The 23,568-nt window shown below is 53.9% G+C and overlaps 1 protein-coding gene across 2 annotated transcripts in view; it reads right to left on the reverse strand.

Annotated features, from left to right (window-relative positions):
• Positions 1 to 23,268, reverse strand: part of RHBDL3 (rhomboid like 3) — a 61,077-nt gene extending 37,809 nt beyond the window's left edge. Inside the window, exons 1-3 of one of the 2 annotated variants that reach the window (XM_033184242.1) lie at positions 22,857 to 23,268; positions 21,220 to 21,243; positions 4,437 to 4,595 (exon numbers count right to left, since the gene is read on the reverse strand). In XM_033184242.1, the coding sequence (XP_033040133.1) occupies positions 4,437 to 4,595; positions 21,220 to 21,243; positions 22,857 to 22,967 (294 nt within the window). In that variant the 5' untranslated portion in view covers positions 22,968 to 23,268. The remainder of the gene's footprint in view (positions 1 to 4,436; positions 4,596 to 21,219; positions 21,244 to 22,856) is intronic. The other variant, XM_033184243.1, reaches the window with a different exon arrangement.
• Between the last annotated feature and the right edge of the window lie 300 nt (positions 23,269 to 23,568).

Raw genomic sequence — 23,568 nt, forward strand, 5'->3', positions numbered from 1 at the left:
CCCTTTCTCCTATAATAGTTAATAAGAAGCAACATTCACAAGGTCTTGTTAGGTGTCGGGGTTATTCTCAGCCCTTCAGGTCTTTCGGTTCATCTGATGATCACCAGTCTTCCCATTAGATAAGGACTATTAACATCCCCATTCTACTGGATTAGGAAACTGAGACTCAGAGAGCTTTAGAAATCCATCAAGTTCACACCCAGTAAGCCTCCAGAGCCCGTATTTGTGTTCACTATACCTTCCGTCATCCACTCATTCATCATCCGTGCATCACAATTTACTGAGCAACTCCTAAGTGTCAGGCTCATTACCAGGCACAGGGAGGGATACGGTGGTGCTCAGGACAGATTAGTAACCAGCAATCACAGTTCAGATGGCTGCTGTGGGAGCACACAAGAGGGAGCCCAATCCATTCCCAAGGGAGGTCAGAGGTCAAGGAAGGCTTCCTGGAGGAGGTGAAGTCTGAGTGAGAATCAAAGGACAAGCAGGAGGTAGCACCCTCAGACACACTAGCTTGGGAAGAGGCAGGTAGCCCTTGGTTTGCAGAGAGGCTCCTAGAGCGAAAACCCAAGCTGTGCCTGGGGAAGGTCACCACTCCTGAGGGCCTTCACAAGACCTGCAATGCCTAGCAAGCCCAAGGACTGGCTGCAGAGCTCCACCTGGAGACCGGCTGTATCCTCAGCGGCCTGAAGCTTCCCTGACACATACTGGGTAGAGCTCTGGCAGCCTCACCCAGTGGTCAGCCTGATTCCGAGACCACAGGTGGCCTTGCTGACTCCTGGCCTCCCGAGGCCTCTATTACCTCCCACCTGCCTTCCATGGCCAACTCTAGACCCTTCTCATGGGGAGAAATTCTAGAGGTATGGCTCTCCCAACCCCACACCTCAGCTGTCCTCATGTTTACTGGTGTGGGGATTATCAATATATTCCTGGGACTCTGGGCCCAGCAGTAGACATCAGGCTAAACCCGAAGGCAGGAGCCCAGTGGGCTGGTGAGGTGAACCAAGCCAGACCATAGCACAGCGGTTGTAGGCCTTGTCAGAGGGCAGGTGGCTGGGGAGGATCTAGGTTCAGACCAGGCCAGGTGGTGTGGACTTCCATCTGTAGGGTCCCCCCACCTCACATTCCTGAGCTTTGCTGTGTCTCACAGTCAAAATCTAGCTTAAAGTTTGCCCCCTCCAGCAGGCCGTCCCAGATGAACCTTTTCTAACCATTCTCTAGCCCCATCCTCTCCATGCATACAAAGCTTAGATCTAGCTCTTCTCAATGGCCCAGGAGCTCTGTAAATGTAGGCCAGGGTTAGGGTCCTCCTGCACATTGCAAGCCCAAGACGGGATCATGTTGTCAGATTATTTTGTGGCCACTCTTACCTGTCTCTCTCCCAGCCCCTGAGGATGCACCTGCACAGGGGTATATGCACACACACACACTCTCTCACACGCACACTCACACGCACACGCACACTCACACACACGCGCACACACACTCTCACACACACACTCACACACACGCACACTCACACACACGCACACACACACTCACACACACACTCACACACGCACGCACACGCACACACACACTCACACACACGCACACACACTCACACACGCACACACACACGCACACACACACACACGCACACTCACACGCACACTCACACACACACGCACGCACACACACTCACGCACACACACTCACACACACCACACACACGCACTCACACGCACACACGCACACTCTCACGCACACACACCACACACGCACGCACACGCACACACGCACACGCACACACACTCTCACACACGCACACACTCGCACACACACACACGCGCACACACACTCACACACGCACACACACACACGCACACGCACACTCACACGCACACACACACACTCTCACACGCACACACACGCACACAAACACACACACGCGCACACACACACACACTCTCACACACACACACACACACGGCCCAGGGGCCCTGAAGACCCATGGTGGGAGCTGGCTTAGCAGGAGTACACACTCACCATCCACCTGTGTCCCTCACGTGCCCAGTGCTGTGCTGGGCACAGTCGTGACCATGGGCTCAGGCCTCATGGAGCTTACAAGGGGAGACAGAAGTGTAAAAACAGCAAAAGAGGGTGCCATCGCAGTTATTTGGTGCCCCGTATTAGTTTGACACTACAAATATGGGTACTGAAGTTTGGAGAGGGTGAGTAGTTTCCCCAGGTACTCATACTTAATAAACCACAGAGTCAGGACTCAAATCCAGATCTGCCTGACTCCACAGTCCACGCTAGCCCATACGGACCTGTTGTGCCAATTAGATAAAGGAGCCTCTTCTTCTGGATGGGTGCACCCATGCCAAGCCTCGGGGGGCAAAGTCCAGGCCAGATTTCAGTCTCCATCATCTCTCAGCTAGGCACCCTTGTACAGTATACAACCTGCACACTCACACATGACTACCCAGGCTGCTCAGCTGTAATGCAGTGTGGCGGTCTGTACTATGAGAGAGGCCTGAGCAAGGCACTGTGGGGGCTCTGAAAAAGGTTGACTCACTCTGCCTGGATTGGGCAGGTAAAGGCTCACAAAGGATGCAGAGGAGTTTACCTGGTGGAAGAACATTAAGAGACATCAAAAACATTCAAATACTTTTATTTGATCCTTGCAGCAGCCCTAAAGAGGGGATCCTTTGGCTTCATTTTACAAATGGGAAAAGCCAGGCTCAGAGGCTGTTTCCCAGTGAGTGGCAAAGGCAGAGCTAGACCAGGACCTGGGTTTGCTAGACTCCAGGTCCTCAGCTCTCTGCTCTACTCAGAGCTTCCCCTCTGGTGAGTCCCTTCTTTGTCTGCTCTCCAGGGCAGCCCTGCTCATACAGATCCAGTGCAGAATTTGAACAGAGAAATCCCAGAAATCCCAGCAGTAACAAGTAACTGGCTGTCCTGAGCTGACACAGAGGCTCCATTGACCCCTGGCTGGAGAGAAGCCACTTCTGGCCCCGCGTGCCCGACTCTGCCCTATGACCAAGCAGGGTACCTTGCAACAAACACACAGGTGCTAGGGCTGGGGCTGTGGATGAGCCTGGGCAGGCTCAAACCTTTGGCCTGGTCTTTGGTTGCACTGCCGGGTTCCAAGTCACAGGACTCACCCCCACTGCCTATCCTGTGAATCCTGACTGCCCCCTCCCCTGCTCAGCTCAGCTCTGTCCCTTGCCCTCCACAAGGTCTGCTATCTGGGTCCACTCTGAACAGCAGTCGATTCCTCCACTCCTAAATGCCCCACAGCAGCTCCCTGCAATCACGCCAACCCTTGGACCAAGGCTGGCCCTCAGCCAAGAGGTTGTTGAAACATCTCCTCTTCCTGGGCATCCACATCAGAGCACTCACGTGGCACAATGACAGGCTCCAGTGGTGGCAGCTCCCCCATCACTGGTGCCTTTGAATTGTAGGAGCCTGGGGCACTTCACACAAGTTATTTCACTCTCGCTCCCTCCATGGGTGACATGAAGAGAGGTGACCAGCTCCATCTCACCAATAGGGAAACCCAGCAAAAACTTTGGGTCTTATTTTCAACCTGCTTGTTCATGCCACTTTTTTACTGATGTCACCTGCATCCCATGGTGGGTAAAATACTACCTGCTTAACCCCACTGAACCCCAGTCCACAGCAGCCCCTGAAACAGCACAGCATTAACCCTCAGTGAGGGGAAGTCTCTGCTCTGAGATACAGGCCGCTGGGCAGGATTCATGGGCCTCTCTTCTCCAGCCTCTTTGGCAGCCCAGGGCATCTGCTGAGCAGATCTGCTGAGCTCTGGCTCTATCACGTGCTGCACTGACACTCCTGGCCCCCATTCCCCAGTCCCTTCTCCTGCCACTAATACCCTACCTACTCCCAGTCCTTCATTTTGGTGGAACTGACCCCACTCGAAGCTCCAGGGGTGGGGCAATGATTGGTTTAACTCAATCTACCCATCCTACTGACCCAATCTAGGCCAATGGGAGGGAGAACATACCAAGCCTTGTGCAAGAGCTACCCTAAGAAGGATCTCTCTCTCTCTCCTCTCTCTCCCCTCCCCTCCTCTTCTCTCTCTCTGTCTCTCTCTCCGCCCCCCCGCCCCGCTTCCTCCCTCCCTCCCTTTCTCCCTCCCTCCCTCCTTCCTTCTGCAAGGTGCAGCCTGAGGGTATGAGGGCTGGAACAGCTGCTGCCACAATGGGAGGGTCTGAAATTGCCTTGAGGATGGGCTGACAAGGCAGAGGGTAGAGCCTAGAGACAAAGAGAAGATGAGTCCTTGGTGGCACACTTTCACCTGCAGAAGCCTGGACTTTTTCAATGCTGCAGGCCAGCAGATCCTTTGAATTGCCTAAATCCTTTCAATGTGTGGAAGCCACAACCCTCAAACAGGTCCCTCCCAGCACCCAGGGCCCCAGAGCACTCACTAGGCTGATAAAATCATGGTAGCAGATCTGCCCATCCGCGTGGCTGTCGGCAAGGGCCAGGAGTACCTCCTTTTTGTGAGGGTCCAGCTTGGAGCTGTGGCTCTCCAGAAGACTCCGGAACTTGCCTGTGCTGATATAGCCTGTGTTCCCAGGGTCAAACTGAGGGAAAAGCAGACAGCAGCGGGGTCAGCAGGGCACCACCTCCTCTTCACACTGATGTGGGTGCCCCGATCTCCACTACTATTCACTGGCTTTAATCCCCAGCCCCTGGCAAAGAGTCTCAGTCAGTGTCTGGGAGGTTTCTAAGGATCTCCCTGGGAAACATCTAAATAGGAATAATAATCACTTAAAGTCCTAGAGGACCTGCAGACCTTCAGGATCACCCAATCCAGCCATCTCATGTGGATAAGGAAACTGAGGCTCAAAGAGGTTAAACTGCCTCCTCTCACCATGGAGAGGGAAGTACAAATGAAAAGGCAATGGGTGGAGGAAGATGAGAAACTTCTGGGGCCTGGGACAGGGGAGAGGACAGCAGGAGAAGGACGTTTCAGCTGCGACTGGCAAAGGGAAAGGGGACTGGGCCAGAGGGACTCCAGGGGGGATGCCAGAGGGCCCTGGGGAGCAAGAAGCACCGCCTTGCAAGTCCTTGTGCCCCAGGCCACCCTCCCACAGCCCCTCCCACACACCCAGGCAGGGAGGGTTGGCGGGGCTCCCCGGAGACACTCTGCTCTGTGGTTTTTGTTTTGCGGGGTGTTTGTGCGTGCACATGAGTGTGCATCTGTGTTTTACACCATGCTCTTTCATCGTTTGCAGCTTTGCACACGAATCTGCCTGGGATTCCCTTTCTTCCTTCGTCTCCCTGGAAGACTCCGACTCACCCTTCCTGACTACTCAGATGTGCCCTTCTCTTGGAAGGCTCCCCTCAGGCATGGCCTCTTCTCACTGCGCCCTCCGCACTGTCCAGACCTCTGGGCCTCCAGCCCACACTGGTGTCTGTCTGCCTTTGCCTCCTCCTTGGACTGTGTGCCTCGCAGATGGGTATCACAACTTATCCCCGAGGCTTAGCACAGAGCCTGGCATTATCAGCACTCAACCGAGATTTGTTGGATGAATAAATAGTGGGTGTTCAGATGAACAGACAGGCACTGATTTTCCATGAAAATCAGTTAGAAAAGGCAGGATCAGGCCAGGTGCCGTGGCTCATGCCTGTAATCCCAGCACCTTGGGAGGCCGAGGCAGGCAGATCACGAGGTCAGGAGATTGAGACCATCCGGGCTAACACGGTGAAACCCCGTCTCTACTAAAAATACAAAAAATTAGCTGGGCGTGGTGGCAGGCGCCTGTAGTCCCAGCTACTCGGGAGGCTGAGGCAGGAGAATGGCATGAACCCGGGAGGTGGAGCTTGCAGTGAGCCAAGATCACACCACTGCACTCCAGCCTGGGTGAGAGAGCGAGACTCCATCGAAGAAGAAAAAGAAAAGAAGAAAGAAGAAGAAAGAAGAAGAAAGAAGAAGAAGAAAGAAGAAGAAGAAGAAGAAGAAGAAGAAGAGGAGGAGGAGGAGGAGGAGGAGGAGGAGGAGGAGGAGGAGGAAGAAAAGGCAGAATCTTAGTCACCTCTCCCAGAGAAGACCTTATCATTTCTGTCCCTTCCCTCACAGAACCCACCCAATGCCCATGGCAACACTTTTAACACCAAGCATATCCTGGGCGCCAGTTTTCCTGTTCACAAGGTGCATCCTGGAGATGCAGCTATGAGTTGTTTAAAAGGCAAACAGACATTGAGGGTGTATGTGTGTGCATGGCGAGGGAGTCCGGAATACCAAACCCACGTTTTCGCGTTTTCTAGCTGGTCAATGAAGGCTATTTCAGGAAAGTGGATTCCGTGTGTAGTACTTCTGAGACAATCAAAGAGCAACAGTCTGGAATCCCAGTCATGGGCGATTTCAATTCTCCACCGAATTCAACAAGAAAGGACATCTCCAATGAGGCCTACTGTTTTTTGTTTTGTTTTAGACAGGATCTCGCTTTGTCACCCAGGCTGGGGTGAAGCGGAGCCATCCTAGCTCACCGAAGCCTCAACCTCCTGGGCTCAAGAAATCCTCCCACCTCAGCCTCTCAAGCAGCTGGGACCACAGTTGTGTGCCACCACAACCAGCTAATATTTAAATTTTTTGTAGCGATGGGCTCTCACTATGTTGCTCAGGCTGGTCTCGAACTCCCGGGCTTAAGTGATTCTCCTGCCTCAGCCTCCCAAAGTACTGGGATTACAGGCATGAGCTACCACGCCTGGTCCTGAGGCATATTTTAAAATCTCTATTTCCCACCTTCAAGCCAAAATGCCAGGTTTCACGAATGACATCTGTTTGGTTCACAACATCAAGTATTTCAGGAAACTCACCTACTCGTTGCTCAGTAAAGATCTTGAAGAATAAAAACACCTAATATTTGCTGACTGTTTTCATGGAGCCAAGTACTGTTCTAAGCACCTTATGCATATAATGTCTTTGACCCCTACACAACCTTATGTCGCAGATCCTATCCATGTCCCCGTATTACAGATGAGGAAACAGAGGCACAGAAAAGTTATCACGGAGACATGAAGTGATTTGCCCAGTAAGCGGCGGAGCCTGGATTCCACCTCCAGGCAGCCAAGCACGATTCCTCTAAGCCATGGCCAGGTGCCTCTGACCTCCAGCTCCAGGGACTGCTCTGATGCCCAGGAACAAAATTTAAGTACCAAAGAGGTGAGTGCAGGGCCCAGGAGTCTCACAGCCCTACAGCAGGCAGAGATATTCTTTTTTTTTTTTTTTTTTTTTTGAGATGGAGTCTTGCTCTGTCACCCAGACTGGAATGCAGTGGCACGATCTTGGCTCACTGCAACCTCCGCCTTCCAGGTTCAAGCAATTCTCTGCCTCAGCCTCCTGAGTAGCTGGGACTACAGGCACCCGCCACCACGCCCAGCTAATTTTTGTATTTTTAGTAGAGACGCGGTTTCACCATCTTGGCCAGGCTGGTCTTGAACTCCTGACCTCGTGATCCACCCACCTCAGCCTCCCAATGTGCTGGGATTACAGGCGTGAGCCACCGCGCCCAGCCCCATAGGCAGAGATTTTTAAATCAAGAAAGAGCCCCAGACAGCAACAGCTCCAAACTCCTTCATTGCTCAGCTAAGAAAATGGAGCCTGGAGAGGGAATGTGGCAACCGCAGCCAGGGAGGGTCTGTTTCCTTGGTGCTTGGGACCCCTCCCATCTCTACAAGCCACCTGTGCCAACCCCTGCTCCATCACAGGGTTTCACTAGCCTGGCCCTCCTGTGCTGGGTGGGCAGATGGGGGGGGTATGCGGGCTGAGAAGGAGCAGGTGGAGTCCTGGGAATCCCCCCAGTGGGGGGGTGCAAGGGGGCCACAGGTCTTCAGCACAGCTTGTGCAGTCTCTCCTGCCTCAGCCTGGGGGAGGGAGCCCAGCGGCTTTGCGTGCCCTGGGAGCAGGCACCAATCCCCCTCTAGGGGCTGCCTCCCAGGCTGGGGAGGGCAGTGGGGTGGGGGTGCGGTGGGGGTGCTGGGATCAGGCTCCAGACAAAGAACCACCTGCTCTCTCCCTCAACCTCCCCCTCCAGGGCTCCCTGCTGTTGTCCTAGTGACATGGCTGCCCTGTGGCTCCTCAAGCCCCCACCCCCAACCAGGGCCTGCCTGCCCTGCCCTGAGCATAGTTAACAGGCTCCAGACAGCAGAGAACAAGCTGGAATCAGGCCGAGCCTCGGTTCTCTGCCAAAACTCTACCTTTCATGGCAGGGCCAGACAGGCCAGACAATGGGGGGGTCACCGCTACCCTAATAATGAGGCCTCGGGGATGCCCAGAAGACGGCTGGGGGAGGGGGAGGGAGAGGCAGCAATGGGCCGGCTGCCTGGGCTCTGTGAATGCACAGGACACCTTTCGACCCCCACCCCCAGCCCCGGGAAGATGAGAGCAAGGGCAGGTGCTGACAATGCGTGTGGGGCGTGGGGGAGAGAGAAAGGGAGGCAAAGGGAGAAAGAGACAGCCAGAGAGAGCCAGGGAGAGCATGAGTGCCCAGAAAGCAGGAGAGAGGTGCATCCCATTGCCCCAGAAGGAAGCTGGGAGCTTCTAACAGAGGCTGCACCCCTCACTCAGGGGTAGCAAGGAACAAGGCAAACCTCATGCTTGTGTCCGCCACTAACCAGGGTTTGTGTAATTTACAGTAAACTCCCGAGCCACAACTACCTCATCTACAAAGTGGGCTACCTTCCTCTCGCAGGGCAGCAGCTCAACAGGGCCTGGGCTTGAAGGCCAGACCAGCTTCCCTTGCGGCAAAGCTGGGAGCATCCCGCTGTGATGGAGGTGTGGCCGGCCCTCTCTGGGCACATATCCTACCCTTCGCCTCCTTCACAGCCTGCTTAAGGGGGATGGGATCATTAGGCAGATCCAAACTGTGGTTTGGAGCTTTTGGGAAAACAAGCCCTTTTAATGCAGTTTCCTTGTTAATACCGTGCCGCTAGTCCTGAAGCTCCCCTCCCCCAGGCACCGTGCCCCGGCTTCACCCACTTTGGTAGTGAGGTGCTCCCGATGGGGTCTGGGCTGAGTGGGATTGAGGCGGCCTGACCAGGGCTGCTCTGGGGCTGGTCGGGGCAGCCATTAGAATGTGGGCTGCGAATGGGCCGCAAGGGCCCAGCAGAGAGCCAGGAGCCTGGGAGCGTCCTGGAAGCTGCCTCCTGAATAGGGGTCAGCGCTGTGGAGGGAGGGGCAGCCAAGTCCACATTCAGCCTGAGCGGAGGACACAGACGCACTGAGGAGCTGGCCCGCCCACCTGCCTCGGCCTTTAATCACGCCAGCACCCAGCGTCCGACCCTAATCCTCCAGGTCACAGATCGCCCCAGCCTGAGGCCTCCCACACGGTCTGCCATCTCCTATCCTCGATGCTGGACTCCTTCCTGGGGCGCTCAGTCCACCTAGGTGGGGGAGCTGACCCACCACATTCTCTCTTTGTATTGTTGCCATCTGGGGCTCCTTCCCCACTCTGGGGCAAGGGGAGGAAGAGAGTTCCAGGAGGCTCCACTCACAGCTGTTGTGCCACCTTGGGTAGTTCATTCGACCACTCTGCCTCAGTTTCTCCATCCATCAAGCAGAAACTCTTCTCAGGGAGATGTAAGGGCCAGCCACCCCATGCACATAAGCGTGCCATATGAAAACGGGGGATAGAAAATGAGAAATCCACAACCCATGCAGCCCACGAGGGCAGCCAATCTTCTATTCAGAGTCTTTGCACAGTCAAGGGGCTATGGGACATTCGGGATCCGAGCAGGCAATTCCACACGGGAGTGCGGAAGGGCTGGGGTCATTTGGGTCTGTGCTGTTGGAGGGGCCTGGCAACACTGGGGAGAGGGACAGCAGGTCAGGGAATCAGAAATCACGGTATAGGAAAGCAGGAGGGAAACTCAGTGGTTTTCAAACTGCACTGCAGAGTTCTAGGGGCTATGGGGCCTCCAAAGCCCAGAGGTGCTGGGGAGGGGACTGAGGAGCAGCCCCCAGCTCTCCTTAGGCAGGGCAGCTCCATTTGGAGCTAGTTTATGTGCTGACCTTCTGCATACTATCCCAGTGAACAGCAACACGATAAGCGCTGATATATGTGGAAAGTTTGCTGTGTATCAGGCAACCCTTGACTGAAACCTCAAGCCACCACACATCCTGGCTTTTCTGTGACAGTCCTGGCATACACTTGTTGTCCAAGCATAATAATTATTATTGTTCTTGTTTAAGAAACAATAGGATCTTGCTCTGTTGCCCAGGCTGGGGTGCAGTGATGTGACTGTAGCCCACCACAACCTTGAATTCTTGGGCTCAAGCAATCTTCCTGCATTGGCTTCGTGAGTAGCTGGGACCACAGGCATGTGCTATCATAGCTGGCTAATTTTTAATTTCTTTTTATTTTTTTTTGAGATAGGGTCTAGGTATGTTGCCCAAGCTGGTCTTGAACTCCTGGCCTCAAGCAATTCTCCCACTTTGGCCTCCTAAAGTGCTGGGATTATAGGCGTGAGCCACCATGCCGGCCTTGAGTGTGATTTACAGTGGCTCCTTCACTCTCAAATGTCCTAACTTGGTCACTTGGGGAGTGGTCTCCCCTATATAAACCTCACAGCAACCCTAAGAGGTAGATACTACTGTGAGCTCCATTTTACAGGAGAGGAAACTAAGGCACCAAGAGCTGGGGTGCCCAAGTGTGAACGGCTGGTCATCGGTGCAGATGGATTCACATCCAGGCAGAGGGGTGAGAGCCTGCACTCTCCCCCATCACTAGAGTGCTGTGGCTAAAGAGAGTTTGAGAGACCCTCATCCGATCCTCTTACGTGTCCACCTAACACATATTCACTAAGGATCAACTGTGGCCCAGGCATCCCATTCGTTTTATGGGGAAACGGGTGCAGAGGACAAAAGGAACAAAATAAACTAGTCCAGGTCAGACAGTGAGTTCGTGGTCAAGATAGAAACAGTTCAGGATTCCTCCACTGTGCTGGTTGGTCCCATCTTGCCCTCCCTTGTTTTTCTCTGTCTTGTTCAGTTGAATGAAACATAGCCCGAGTTTATTTTTATTTTTATTTTTTTTGAGATGGAGTCTCACTCTGTCACCAGGCGGAAGTGCAGTGGTATGATCGCCAAGATCTTGGCTCACTGCAATCTCCATCTCCCAGGTTCAAGCAATTTTCCTGCCTCAGCCTCCTGAGTAGCTGGGACTACAACACCCTCCACCACACTTGGCTAATTTTTGGTATTTTTAGTAGAGATGGAGTTTCACCATGTTGGCCAGGCTGGTCTCCAGCTCCTGATCTCGTGACCTGCCTGCCTCAGCCTCCCGAAGTGCTGGGATTACAGGGGAGAGCCACCGCGCCCGGCTGATGTTTAAGCATTTCCCCAGGTGTGTCCTGTGGAATACCAGGTACCTGATGGTACCTGAAATAAGGGTTCTGTGGTCCTACAAGTAGAAAACCCTCTTGGTGGGTCATAATGCACCATATCGCGGACTCTGCAAGGTCTTAGGCTGGAGAAACCTGTCTGATTTTGTTCAGCCCAGCATTCTTCAAACTTATTTGACCTTTGGTCATAGTATTTTTTCACAGTAACACTCGATGGAACACTCTTTGGGAACAAGGCATGAGTCCACAGTAGTCATGTTTCCCTTTGGTGAACCCAGCCCCTTTGCCGCTGGTTCAGAAGCAGAGCCTTTCACTTCCGCCCCATGAGTAGCACAGGCTCTCCGGGCAGCTGACGCTTTGCTGGAGTCTTCCAGCAATGCTAGAAGTCTGTCGGCTCCAGGCCCAGCCTGAGGGTTGACTGGGGACACCAGGCCCCGGGAGAGGCTGAGGAGTCTGTGACTGGCCTAATGGGGCCGCTGAGCTGAGCTCTCAGGGAGCAAACCCTGCTGGAGCTGGGATTTGCCTGCTCAGCACCCAGGACAGCAGCACTGCTTCTCCCCTCCCAGGGGCCGGCCCAGGAGCCAGGCCAAGGCTTCAGAATTTGCCCAGCAGCAGGAAAGCACGAGAGAAAGAAGGGCATACCTCTATCTTCTTGTGTCTATGATGTATGTGTGATTTTCATCAGCTGCATTTCCAGGACAAATACATGTCTCCTCCAGCCCTAGCACCGTACTCCAGCCTCCAAGGCTTGAATTCTCTCTCCCAGGAGGACCCTCTCCCTGTCCATGATCTAGACAGGTCCTGGACCTCAGGGAGGGATGTGAGTACTCTCAAGGACCTCAAAGGCAGTACCCGGGGCCAAGGAACCAGCTGCCACTGGGGTAGAGACCTCTTGGGCCAGGAAGGTAGAGACCTGGGATCTAGAGCGGGGAACCCGGATCCCCATTGTCTTCTCCCGTGCACACATACCAAGGCAGAATGAGCCCTGGGAAATGAGCACAGGCACGTGTGCTAGGGCTGGAGTCCGGTGCTAGGGTTGGAGTACGGTGCAGGCAGCTGTCTCTCCCCTCTGGTGGGTGGTGGTGAAGGTTACCATGGCTCATCTGCTAGCCCCCTGCCTCATTACCCGGCTTCTGAGCAGAGCAGAATTAACGAGGCTGCCCAGGGGTTTATGGTTCAGTAGAGCTCTCCCCACCCAACGGCCAGAGCCCACCAGGGAACTCTGGCCCATTCATGGATATTTACAGCCCCATAAATTAGGTCCAGGCTGCAGCTGCCGAGGTCAGCAGGGAGGTTAGGGGAGTAGGAGCTTTCTCTTCCAGTTCTGCTTTCTTGCAAATGAGGATGCTAATTCGCCCACAGAGAAAAACCACCTCACACTTTCCCCTGACCTTTTCCCCTGACTCTTTAAAATACTGACTTTCACAATTTGTTTTTGTTTTTGTTCTCATGCCAACCCTAGAGCAAGTCTGGTTCAGCCCATTTAACAGATACAGAAATTGAGGTACTCAGAGACATGCCCACTGCCTGAGGCACTGCTTCAAGCTGGGGCTGGGAGTGGGTTTTCAGAGACCTCAAGCCTCTGTGGGAAGGAGAGAGACCAGCTCTTAAAACCAGGTTCTGATACCTCTTGTCCTCCAGCCTCCCCAGATGGAGGCATGAGGGGCCCTTGTGACCCCTACTCCCCTGGGATCTGGCCAGGCCAGGCTCCTGACAGCTGGAGAAGCCTCCAGGATTCCCAGTTGTATTATTTCTGCTCCCTCAGCTGCCACCATAGAGGGGTGGGGGAGGCAACGCAGCCCTCTAATGGGACTTCTCCCAAGTGGCCCCCTGAGCATCCCCCTTGCCCTAAGTCAAACAGCCGAACCCTAGGATGGGGGCTGGCAGGCTGATTAGGGAGAGACAGGGATCCTCGCCTGAACTCAGGCTGAGCCCTTGACAATTGGCATGCTTCCAGAAAACCACCCAGCTCTCCCAATACCTGGGCAGTGAGGGCAAGAAACGACCACACACCTTCCCTGGAAGGCATGCAGCTGGGGATGGGTGGGGTGGGCAGCATGGGGTGGGGGACTGCCTCCTCCACTGGGCCTATTCCTTCCCACCCCTGGGGGACTCCTGCAGGCCCCTTTTCCTTCTGACCTCCTCACAAGGACTCCCAGGAGCACAGACAGCTCCCTCCCCATTCCAGATCGGCCCCTGCCTTTGCCAGGCCACTGAGGGGGCTGCTGGGGGCTGTGACTCAGAGGCCTTTGGGTACCCGGGAGGAGCAGATGTAACATCCATGCTGACTCATCCGGCCCAGCCTGACGTGCTGCCTGGGGACTGAAGCCGAGTCATGGCCATGAAGCCCAGGAGTCTCAAGGGAGCTGCAGGCAGGGAGTGGAGAGTGAATGTCAGCAGGGAGAGGTCTGACATCACCCCATCCCTCCCCTTCAGCCTAAACCTCTGGCCGCTGCTGCTTCTCCTGGCAGCCACCAAAGGGTCCCTCTGGTCCCCCAGAGCGAGAGAGAGCCAACAGATCCAGGGAGAAGGAGCGGAGCAAGATGCAGAGGGGGTGCATGGCAGGCAGGATAAAGGGCTGGAAGGATAAAGGGTGCTCAGCTGTTCCTGCATCTCCTGGCCCGTTTCAGGAGCCACCCAGAAGCCTTGTGGGGACACACGCATGCACACACACACACATGAACACACGTGCACGCTTACACACATATGCGACTGCAGAAGAAGGTCCTCACTGCTGTCTTTGGGCAAACTCCACCCCCTCAAATCTCACTTTCCTCTTTTTTATTTTAAACAGAGGACGGGTTTTGTTATGTTGACCAGGCTGGTCTTGAACTCCTGGCCTCAAGTAATCTATCCTCCCATCTCAACCTCCCAAAGTGGTAGAATTACAGGTGTGAGCTACTGCACCAAGCCAGTTTCCTCTTTTGAGGTGCAGCACCACACACCTCACAGGGCTGCCGAGAGATCAAAATAAGACAACAAATTTATATGCACGCAGTTAGACATCCAATGTTTGCTCCCTCAAAGAATATTGACTGACTCAAATATACTGATTTCAACCTGTACCTTGCTTCACAAAAGCCTGGGGAACAGTGATGGGGGCTACCTCTAGTTGTTCACAGCTTAAGACACACATGGACTCGTTTCTTTAGCACAAGACAATGGCCCCAATGTCATGACAGCCCACTAAGTAAAGCTCCAGCAGGAACTGCCAGATCAGAACACCAGACAGAGGAGTGCCAGCCCTGTCTACCTGGTGGCCAGACGCCTCATCTCACCCTTCACCCTCTGCCATGCACAACACTCCCCAGGCAGCTTTTGTCCAAAACCTTCTCTCCTTTCTCTCTGGAAAGTTCAGGAGGAATGTGATTTTTCAGCTTCTTCCCTAAAGCAGGCAGCCTGATATGGTGGAAGGAACCCCAACTGGGGCTCTGAACACTCTGATTCAAGACCCAGGTCTGGCCAGGCGCAGTGGCTCACGCCTGTAATCCCAGCACTTTGGGAGGCTGAGGCAGGCAGATCACTTGAGGTCGGGAGTTCAAGACCAGCCTGGCCAACATGGTGAAACCCCGTCTCTATTAAAAATACAAAAATTAGCCAGACATGATTGCACATGCCTACAATCCCAGCTACTTGGGAGCCTGAGGCAGGAGAATGACTCGAACCCGGGAGACAGAGGTTGCAGTGAGCCGAGATTGCACCGCTGCACTCCAGCCTGGACAATAGGGTGAGACTCTGCCCTAAAAAAACAAAACAAACAAACAAACAAAAACAAAAAAACCTACTCTATTATAGGTCTTCTTAAAATTTCTTTAAATTTAGGCTGGGCGCGGTGGCTCAAGCCTGTAATCCCAGCACTTTGGGAGGCCGAGACGGGCGGATCACGAGGTCAGGAGATCGAGACCATCCTGGCTAACATGGTGAAACCCCGTCTCTACTAAAAAATACAAAAAACTAGCCGGGCGAGGTGGCGGGCGCCTGTAGTCCCAGCTAATCGGGAGGCTGAGGCAGGAGAATGGCGTAAACCCGGGAGGCGGAGCTTGCAGTGAGCTGAGATCCGGCCACTGCACTCCAGCCTGGGCGACAGAGCGAGACTCCGTCTCAAAAAAAAAAAAAAAAAAAAAAAAAAATTTCTTTAAATTTAACACCCAGTAGTATTTATGAGGTGCTCTCTATATACTGTGCCAAGCACTATACACACAGCATCCTGTCTTCACAACAACGTGGAGGGGAAGGTATTTGTCTGGCACTTTACGGATGAGAAAACTGAAGCCTGGAGAGGTCACCTGGCTTGCCCATTGCCACACACCTAGTAGGAGCAGAATTGGGAATTGACCTAGATGTGTGTCCTCTCTACCTGCTTTGATTACTCAAGGCACTAACTAAGTGAATGGCCCGGTGGCAGGAACACAGTTCAGATAGAAAGCAGGGTTGGGATCTAGTCTCAGCTCTGGCTCTATTGCACCAAGTGACCTCAGTAGGCCACTGACTTCTGTTTCCTCATTTGCAAAATGAGCAGACGGGGCCGGCACGGTGGCTTACGCCTGTAATCCCAGCACTTTGGGAGGCCAAGGCGGGTGAATTACCTGAGGTCAGGAGTTTGAGACCAGCCTGGCCAACATGGTGAAACCCAGTCTCTACTAAAAATACCAAAAAATTAGCCAGGCGTGGTGACGGGCACGTGTAATCCCAGCTACTCGGGAGGTTGAGGTAGGAGAATCGCTTGAACCCGGGAGGTGGAGGTTGCGGTAAGCTGAGATCGCGGTACTGCACTCTAGCCTGGGCAACAAGAGTGAAACTATGTCTCAAAACAAATAAACAAACAAACAAGCAAAAACAAAATGAGCAGACTGGACAAGACGACTCCACCAACCTTCTAATAACTTATATTCCTTGAGGTAGCAGCAGCCATACGGTGGTAGAGGGGCTGCCATGAGTGTCGTAGCTGCACAGTCAGGGCCTGCTTCTAGAGAGGATATTTTAATTCAAGACAATGCATGCAGAGGTGTAGTTCGACCTGTCATTCGCTCAAACGTGTGTATCTATTATGTGTCAGGAAGGCAGCCAGGCCACGTTCAATCTCAGATCCCTCGGCCCTGTTGCCCAAAGCAATCAAATGCATTTTTGTGAGTGGTCAGGAATAAAAGGGTTAATGTCAGTATAGCTGATGGGGTCACTGGGGCAGGAGCAAGGTAGGGAAGCAGGCTCTGTGGTGGAGAGCAGTCCACAGCCTCAAGGGTCCTAGAGGCCACCTGATAAGGAGTTGGGGGTGCAGAGCCCAAGGACTCCAGTTTAGCCTGTGCCTTTGTTCCTCTCTGGGAACCCTGCAGTGTTGGCTAATTGTGAGTTCTGGGGGTGGCCAACACCCTGTCTCTGGGGCAGGCGTTTTCTCTGCAGCTCCTTGCTAATCCCTTCAGGGGTCTTATCAGAACACCCTTAAGCCAGCTTGAAGCGGGGACTACAAATGAAGTCAGGCCAAGGGAACAGCCCCAGGCTGGAGGGCAGGGGGCTGGGAAGGGGAGACACTGGAAGACAGCAGAAAAATCCTCTGGGCTCAGAAGTATCTCTTGAGGAGCTGCCTTCCCCACAGGGGCCTGGATCTCAGAAGTGGTCCTTGTGCTTCTCCAATCTAATTCTGATTCTCAATGAAGATACATTTGTTGAATGTCCACTGCGAATCAGATATTGCAAAGGGAATTTCCACTTCCATTTAATTCTCACAGTCACCCTGGAGTTAAACCTTACTGTCCCCATTTTACAGAGGAGGAAACTGAGGCTCAGAGAGCTAATGTAATGACCTCCAATCACAAAGTGAGTAAGACTTGAACCCAGGTCTATCTGACTCCAAATCCAAGTTTCTGCCTCCAGCAACCCACTGAAGTGGTGGCCCCATGCCTTCTGCTCATCGTAGCACATGTTTATGTTTATAATTTTGGTGAGATAGTACTTATCTGCTTTCCTTCTGGGAGATTAGCAAAATTGGGGTCTCTTTTGGGGGTCTAGGAAATACAGGCTCCCAGTGAGAAGGGAAAAAGGAAGACAGTCAAGTTACTTTCAATTTTGCCTTTTCCCTTTTGTTCTTTTGAGCTTGAAAGCAATTGTGCTTTGTTGATTTAACAGAACTCTGCTCCAAACCCTTTTGTTCATTAAACATTCAGAGATCTTGGAGGCATTTTTACGGGTAAACCTGGAAATGACTTTTCCAACCCAAGAAGCCCTTTGTGGGTTAACTGGGCTCCAGTCCCATATCTGTCACTGCCTCGCTATTTGGCCTTTGACTAAATATTTGACCTTGGATCAAAGCTCCCTGGGATTCAGGAAGGGACTGAGAATAAGACTATCAAAGCATAACCCGAAAAAGGGAAGCTTTTCAGAAACATATGGAACAGATATAAAGCGATAACTAAAGGGGACATTACCTCTGCAAAATTATAAACACCAGTGGCATAAATCAGAAATAAAAAATAAACCAACCACACACAAAAATTTACCAAATAACATTTCTCAAACAATATAATAAAGAAGGCTTACTTAATAAGTGATGCTAGCATAGCTGGATAGGAATCAGATGCAGGTGCAGTACAGGGTTATATGATGTTTTAAATCACAGAAAAAGCAGTAGGAAATAGAAGGGCATATTTATGAGATCTGGGGAGGGATGAAAACTATCTCAGGTCTGAAGCAACAGAAGGAATCATGAAGGAAAAGCTCAACAGATTCCACAGAAAATAAGACTTTTTTCTTTAACAAATTTTTTTTTTTAACTTTTAAAGAACAGGGATGGGGTCTCGCCCTGTTGCCCAGGCTGGTCTTTAACTCCTGGGCTCAAGCAATCTGCCCACCTTGGCTTCCCAAAGTGTTGGGATTACAGATGTGAGCACCCAGTCAGAAAAATAAAACATCTTTGCTATGATATTATACTATAACAACAGACTAATATTTATGGTAAATTTTAAATCTACTTAAATATTTAGGAAAACCATCAAGATCTCCAAAATATGAAAAGACGATTCCCTCAAGAAGAAGTTTGAACAGGACATGAACACATGGAACATACCGAGTTGAACTGATGACCTTCAGGTCTCCCGCCTGCTGTAACTTCTGGGACCCGTGGGGAAGAAACGGGGGAGTGAGGGTGCATGGCATGGATTGACCCTGCTATACTCCTGCTTGAGCGGGCCAAATGCCAGAATGCCAGGGAGGGAGACACAGAAGCTTCCATGGGACTGGGGTCACTTTCATCACTTCCAATTCCCACAAAAGGTATCCTGGCCATTTAGTTTAAGGGTGACCATATAGGACCAACAAGACCAACGCCATGGCTTCTAGCCCTTGGGGTCCAGTTGGTGTCATGCTAGATCAAGGCTGCTCCACATGCTGAAGAACCAGACAGTACAGAGGGACTGGTCTAATCCATCCCTAACACCTGGAAAACAGATCCTAACAGATCCCAGTTTTAAACTGGGTGACCACTGGTGTCTGCTTGACCCAAGAAGGGAGGGAGGAGATGCCTGACTGGTTCTAGCCTCCCATGCCACTGATCTCTGGAAGGTGAACTCCAGAGCCACTTGTGCTTACAGGGACTCTGACGGGCGTTATGTCCCATCCGTGACTGCAGTTTGACCTACCAGGGTTGCTTGCTTCTTTTTTTTTTTTTTTTTGAGAAAGGGTCTCACTTTTTGGGAGGCCATCCTCCTGTCTCAGCCTCCCAAAATGCCAGGATTACCGGCATTAGCCACTGTGCCTGGCCTAATTTCTTTCCTAGAATTAATTCTGGGCAGGCCTCCCAGAAGCAGGGGTATGCTCTTTGTGACACCCAGGATCCACCTTCAGTTGGAAAAATTGGATTTCATAGACCACTAGCTACTATCAGGTGCTACACATTCCCTTGAGTTCCAAATTCTTCCTACTAAAAGCTCTCTTCCTTTCACCCAAATGGTTTGTTTTAAAATGTACACATACACACAAGGACTGGCAAAGGAAATAAATCAAATGAGAAAGACAGACACAGACAGAGAAAAAAAAGAACGATACACTTTGTTCTAGGTTCTGATTCTAAATCTGGCAGGAGGTGTGAAGGGCTGGCAGCTTGGTGGTAGTGGTGGCAGTGGCGCAGCGGGCTCCCTCCTGCCTTGGGGCATCAGGCCAGCAGCTGCTGTACTCTTAGGAGCCAGAGGGAGACATGCTCTACCCGTCAGGACAGGAGCCAGTGCATGCTCTGAACTTCAAACCACAGCCAGGCCTCGTGGTTAATATGGATGATAACCCCAAATCCTCACCCCAGGCCTTTCACACTGCAATTCAGTGTCATCACGCCCACTCCGGCATCTGCAACCAGCTGGCTCCTCTAACTGAACTTGTCTCAAACCAAAGTTGTCATTTTTGCCAACGTCTCTCTGCACTCCAACTTATTTTTTGTTTTTGTTTTGAGACAGGGTCCTACTCTGTCACTCAGGCTGGAGTGCAGTAGCACCATCATGGCTCACTGCAGCCTCAACTTCCTGGGCTCAAGCAATCCCCCTGCCTCAGTCTTCCATGTAGCTGGACCCACAGGAGTGTGCTACCATGCTCGGCTAATTTTTTAAATTTTTGTAGAGATGAGGTCTCACTTTGTTGGCCAGGCTGGTCTTGAACTACTGGATTCAAGTGATCCTCCTGCATTAGCCTCTCAAAGTGTTGGGATTACAGGTGTGAGGCACCACACCCCGCCCCACTCCAACTTTTTCTTTCCCTCCTAGGTTCAGAATCTCAAAGTTAGATATGTGGTTCCCCTCATCTATGGTCTATTAAGAGCTTCCAATTCTTCCATCTCCATGTCCCTTTTCCTGTCCATCCTCATTGTCACCTTCTTGCCTCCATTCAGTGCTGCAGCTACTGCCTAGCTTCCCTGCTCCCTGCAGGCCATTCACCCTTTGTCCCCTAAGACACTGGAGCTTTCCCAAGCCTGGCTTGGATCCCGTAACAACCCTGCTAAAAAAACTTTCTAAGGCTTCCCCTGCCTACGACGAAGTCCTGGTTCAAGCTAATTTTTCAGCTTTATCTTCTTCTCCAATCCAACACATTCTCTCTGGTCCACTCACACCAATTTCTTAAAGGTGCACAAACTTCATGGCACAATCATTCTCATCCCAGGACCACAGCACTCAACTATCCTCCAACATGGGGCAAAGAGGGAGAAGGAAGCACATAACAGCACCCACCACGAATGCTAAGCAAAGAGGAGAACCATTTCCTTGCTGAAGGTCAAATGTCCATCTCCAGGTTCAAAAGCCAATACTTGGCACCCCCAACCCCACTCCCTACACCTAGACTCCAGGCATTGCACAAAGAATCACACGCAATTTCCCCTCTGGAACCTCCCAGCACTCCCTCATCCCTATGACAGAATTAAAAACACTGAATCAGACTTCAAAAGAGTCCATACTGTAAGTCAGCCCCCAAGGAAAGCAGAGATTTGACCTCAGTGGTGGCCACGGACCCTCCATAGTGGAGGTAGAAAGGGAGAGGGATTGTCAGTCCAAGCCCTTCCCCCACCTCTCCAGCCCCCTACTGCAATCCCCTGGCATACGGAGGATTTCCCAGGCATTCAATATATAACGTCCAATTTATATATGGTGTAAACCCAGCTCTGGTGAAGCAGAGGAGGGAGGAGGCGGGAGGGAGATCCTCTCAGGGGAGTCCATCTCTTCCTCCTGATACCTGGAGAGCAGCGTCGTTCAGTCCCAGAGATACACGAAGCCACACCCCCACCCCACGTCACCATCTCAGGAGCGCGGAGCTAGGGAAGCCCACGCAAGCAGGGAGACTGAGACCGATTTCAGGGAGGGCTGGAAGGAAGTGGGGGGTTAACTGCTCACATACCTGATCAAACAGGACTTTCCAGTGCTGGCAGAGAGGGAGGCCATGCAGGAGAGAAGGAATAGGAGAGAAAGAAAGACACACTTATCACGAAGGTCTCTGTAGTCCTCGGATGTTTCTGACATAGCCTCCCAGCAGCTGCCCAAGAGTCATGACCAGGCTCAGGGACTGGCCACAGGAGAGCAGGGGAAGTCTGGGAGGAGCTCCCCAATGAGTCCACACTGAGCAGAGGGAGGAAACTCACAGTAAGGGATGGGTGGGGGGGGGGGGGGCAAGGTGGGTGTTGCTGGTTCTGGAACTGGCAGAACAAGTGATTCTCAACAATTACTAAATAAAGGCGTCCAACTATGTCCAAGAGCCTCTAATAATTTCTGCTGCCTAGAGCTTATGTTCACAGCTACTCCCAGGCCTGGGAGAGCATGGCCAGGTGCAATTCCATCAGACCCTGCCGCAATGGGTCTCACCTGCTGGGGGGAAGAGACCCTCGCCCCACAGGAGAACTCACCTCTGCATAAACACTAACATTTTGCCTGCAGTTTTTTTTTTTTGTTGTTTTGTTTTTTGTTTTTATTGGGTGGGAGCGGGCGGGTGGGGGGTGAATGCCGAATGCGGTGAAGCCCACCCATTCTCTTCCAAGGCTGAGTCTAAGAGGTGACTACATCAGATTCTGCCAGGGATTTAGGGCCAGAAGGAAGTGATAGATTTAACTGCAGACGCCAAAGACAGAAGATGGTAAATTATCCCCCAACCCCATTCAGACTTTCCCGCTTTGGTTGTGTAGGTTGGGAGCCTGGTTTCACTTCCATCTCCCCACCCTAAGGAGCGGGGGGGTGGGCAGGGCAGGGTGTCTGCCCGGTTTTTCACCCCTATTTGTAGGTTAGCCCCGGGAGGTTAACCCAATAAACTCCAGTTCCCAGGGCTTCCCAGGGCCGGCCCGCAGGACCAGAGGGATGGAGACCCGAGCAGCAGAGGGCGGGGAAGCCCTCGGGGCAGCCCCTCCCTCTTCTCGCCCAGGGGACCGTCCCCTGGCACAGCCACGGTCTTGGACTCACGGGCCTCCTTCTAGGAGCAAAGCCGCTCCCAGCACTTTCCCTCCCTGCTCCGGCCGGGGTCAGAGGCGGGGGCCGGCTTGAATTTCAACAGAGTCGCAACAAGGCGGGTGCCCGGGGCGGGGGGGGGAGCCAATCCGGGAGCGGAGGAAGGGGTCGCCAGACCGGCCTGCACGGCCAGGGACCGGGACTCTGCAGCGTCCGTTCCTTCCTCAGCTCCGGGAGCCCGCAGGTCGCGGGCGTGAGGGGAGGGGGAGTCACTGCCGTGACGCGGCCGCCTCTGCGGGAAAACGCCGTGTCCCCGGCACTGCACCAGCGGCGGGGAGGGGGCTCCGGCGGCGACAGGTCCGCGGCGCAGCTGCGGGGCTGTGTCCCGCAGGGAAGCCGCGGGAACCAGAGCGAAGGAAGCGGTGCGCGCGTGTTTCGCGGAAACCGGTCCCTCCGCCCCCTCCTGCCCGCGGGGACCCGGCCAATCCGGGGCGCTCCCGCGTCACCTTGAAACCTCCAAGTTGCCCGGCGTGGGGCGAGACAGGGGCGGCTTTTCCCCCCGGCGCCCCCAGAAAGTTTGCCGGGCGGGGAGGGGGCACTCACGTCCTCCGGCGCCGCGGGCAGCTGCTCCTCGGCCTCAGGTTCCAGCTCCTCGATGCGCTCCGCCTCGGCGCAGGCGGCCACCGCGGGGCCCGGACTGGGGTGCTCGCCCATGGCCGAGACGGGGTCCGGGGACGGCGGCGGCTGCGGGGCTCGTCCCGGGGCGCCGGGCTAACTTTGCGCCGCGGCGGCCGCGCCGCTCCGGGGGCTCAATGCGCTCCGCGCCGCCTCCGCCCCCGCCCCGCAGCCCGCGCCCGCCCCCATGGCCCCGGTCCCCGCGCCGCCACCGCCTCCTCGCGACCCCGGGACGCCCGGCCCCTCCGCCGCCAAACTTCTCTGCGCTCGCTGCCCCGCTGGCCTCCGCCTCCGCCCCGGCCCCCGCGCCCGGCTCAGAGGCGAGGGCGCCCTTGGGCCGGCCCCGGCCCCGCCGCTCCCCGCGCTCCCTTCCCGCTTCTAGCCCGCGGCCCCCGCTCTGCGCCCGAGTCTCCTCCTCCCCGCGGAGTCCTCGGGGGCGGTGCGCGGGCGGGGGCGGGGCTGCTCGCGGGGAACGCCGGCCCCCGCCCCGCACCCCACCCCGGGCGCCGCCACCCGGGCCCAGTCGGTCAGAGCGGCGCGGCCGGGGAGGGGGAGGGCTGCGGCGGGGCTGGCGAGAAAGTGGCTGCGCTTCCCGGGGCGGGGATGGGGACTGCGCCGTCCCCGGCCCCGTCACCACCGG

The sequence above is a fragment of the Trachypithecus francoisi genome, unplaced genomic scaffold, assembly GCF_009764315.1.
Source record: "Trachypithecus francoisi isolate TF-2019V2 unplaced genomic scaffold, Tfra_2.0 Lachesis_group20, whole genome shotgun sequence".
NCBI lineage: Eukaryota > Metazoa > Chordata > Mammalia > Primates > Cercopithecidae > Trachypithecus > Trachypithecus francoisi.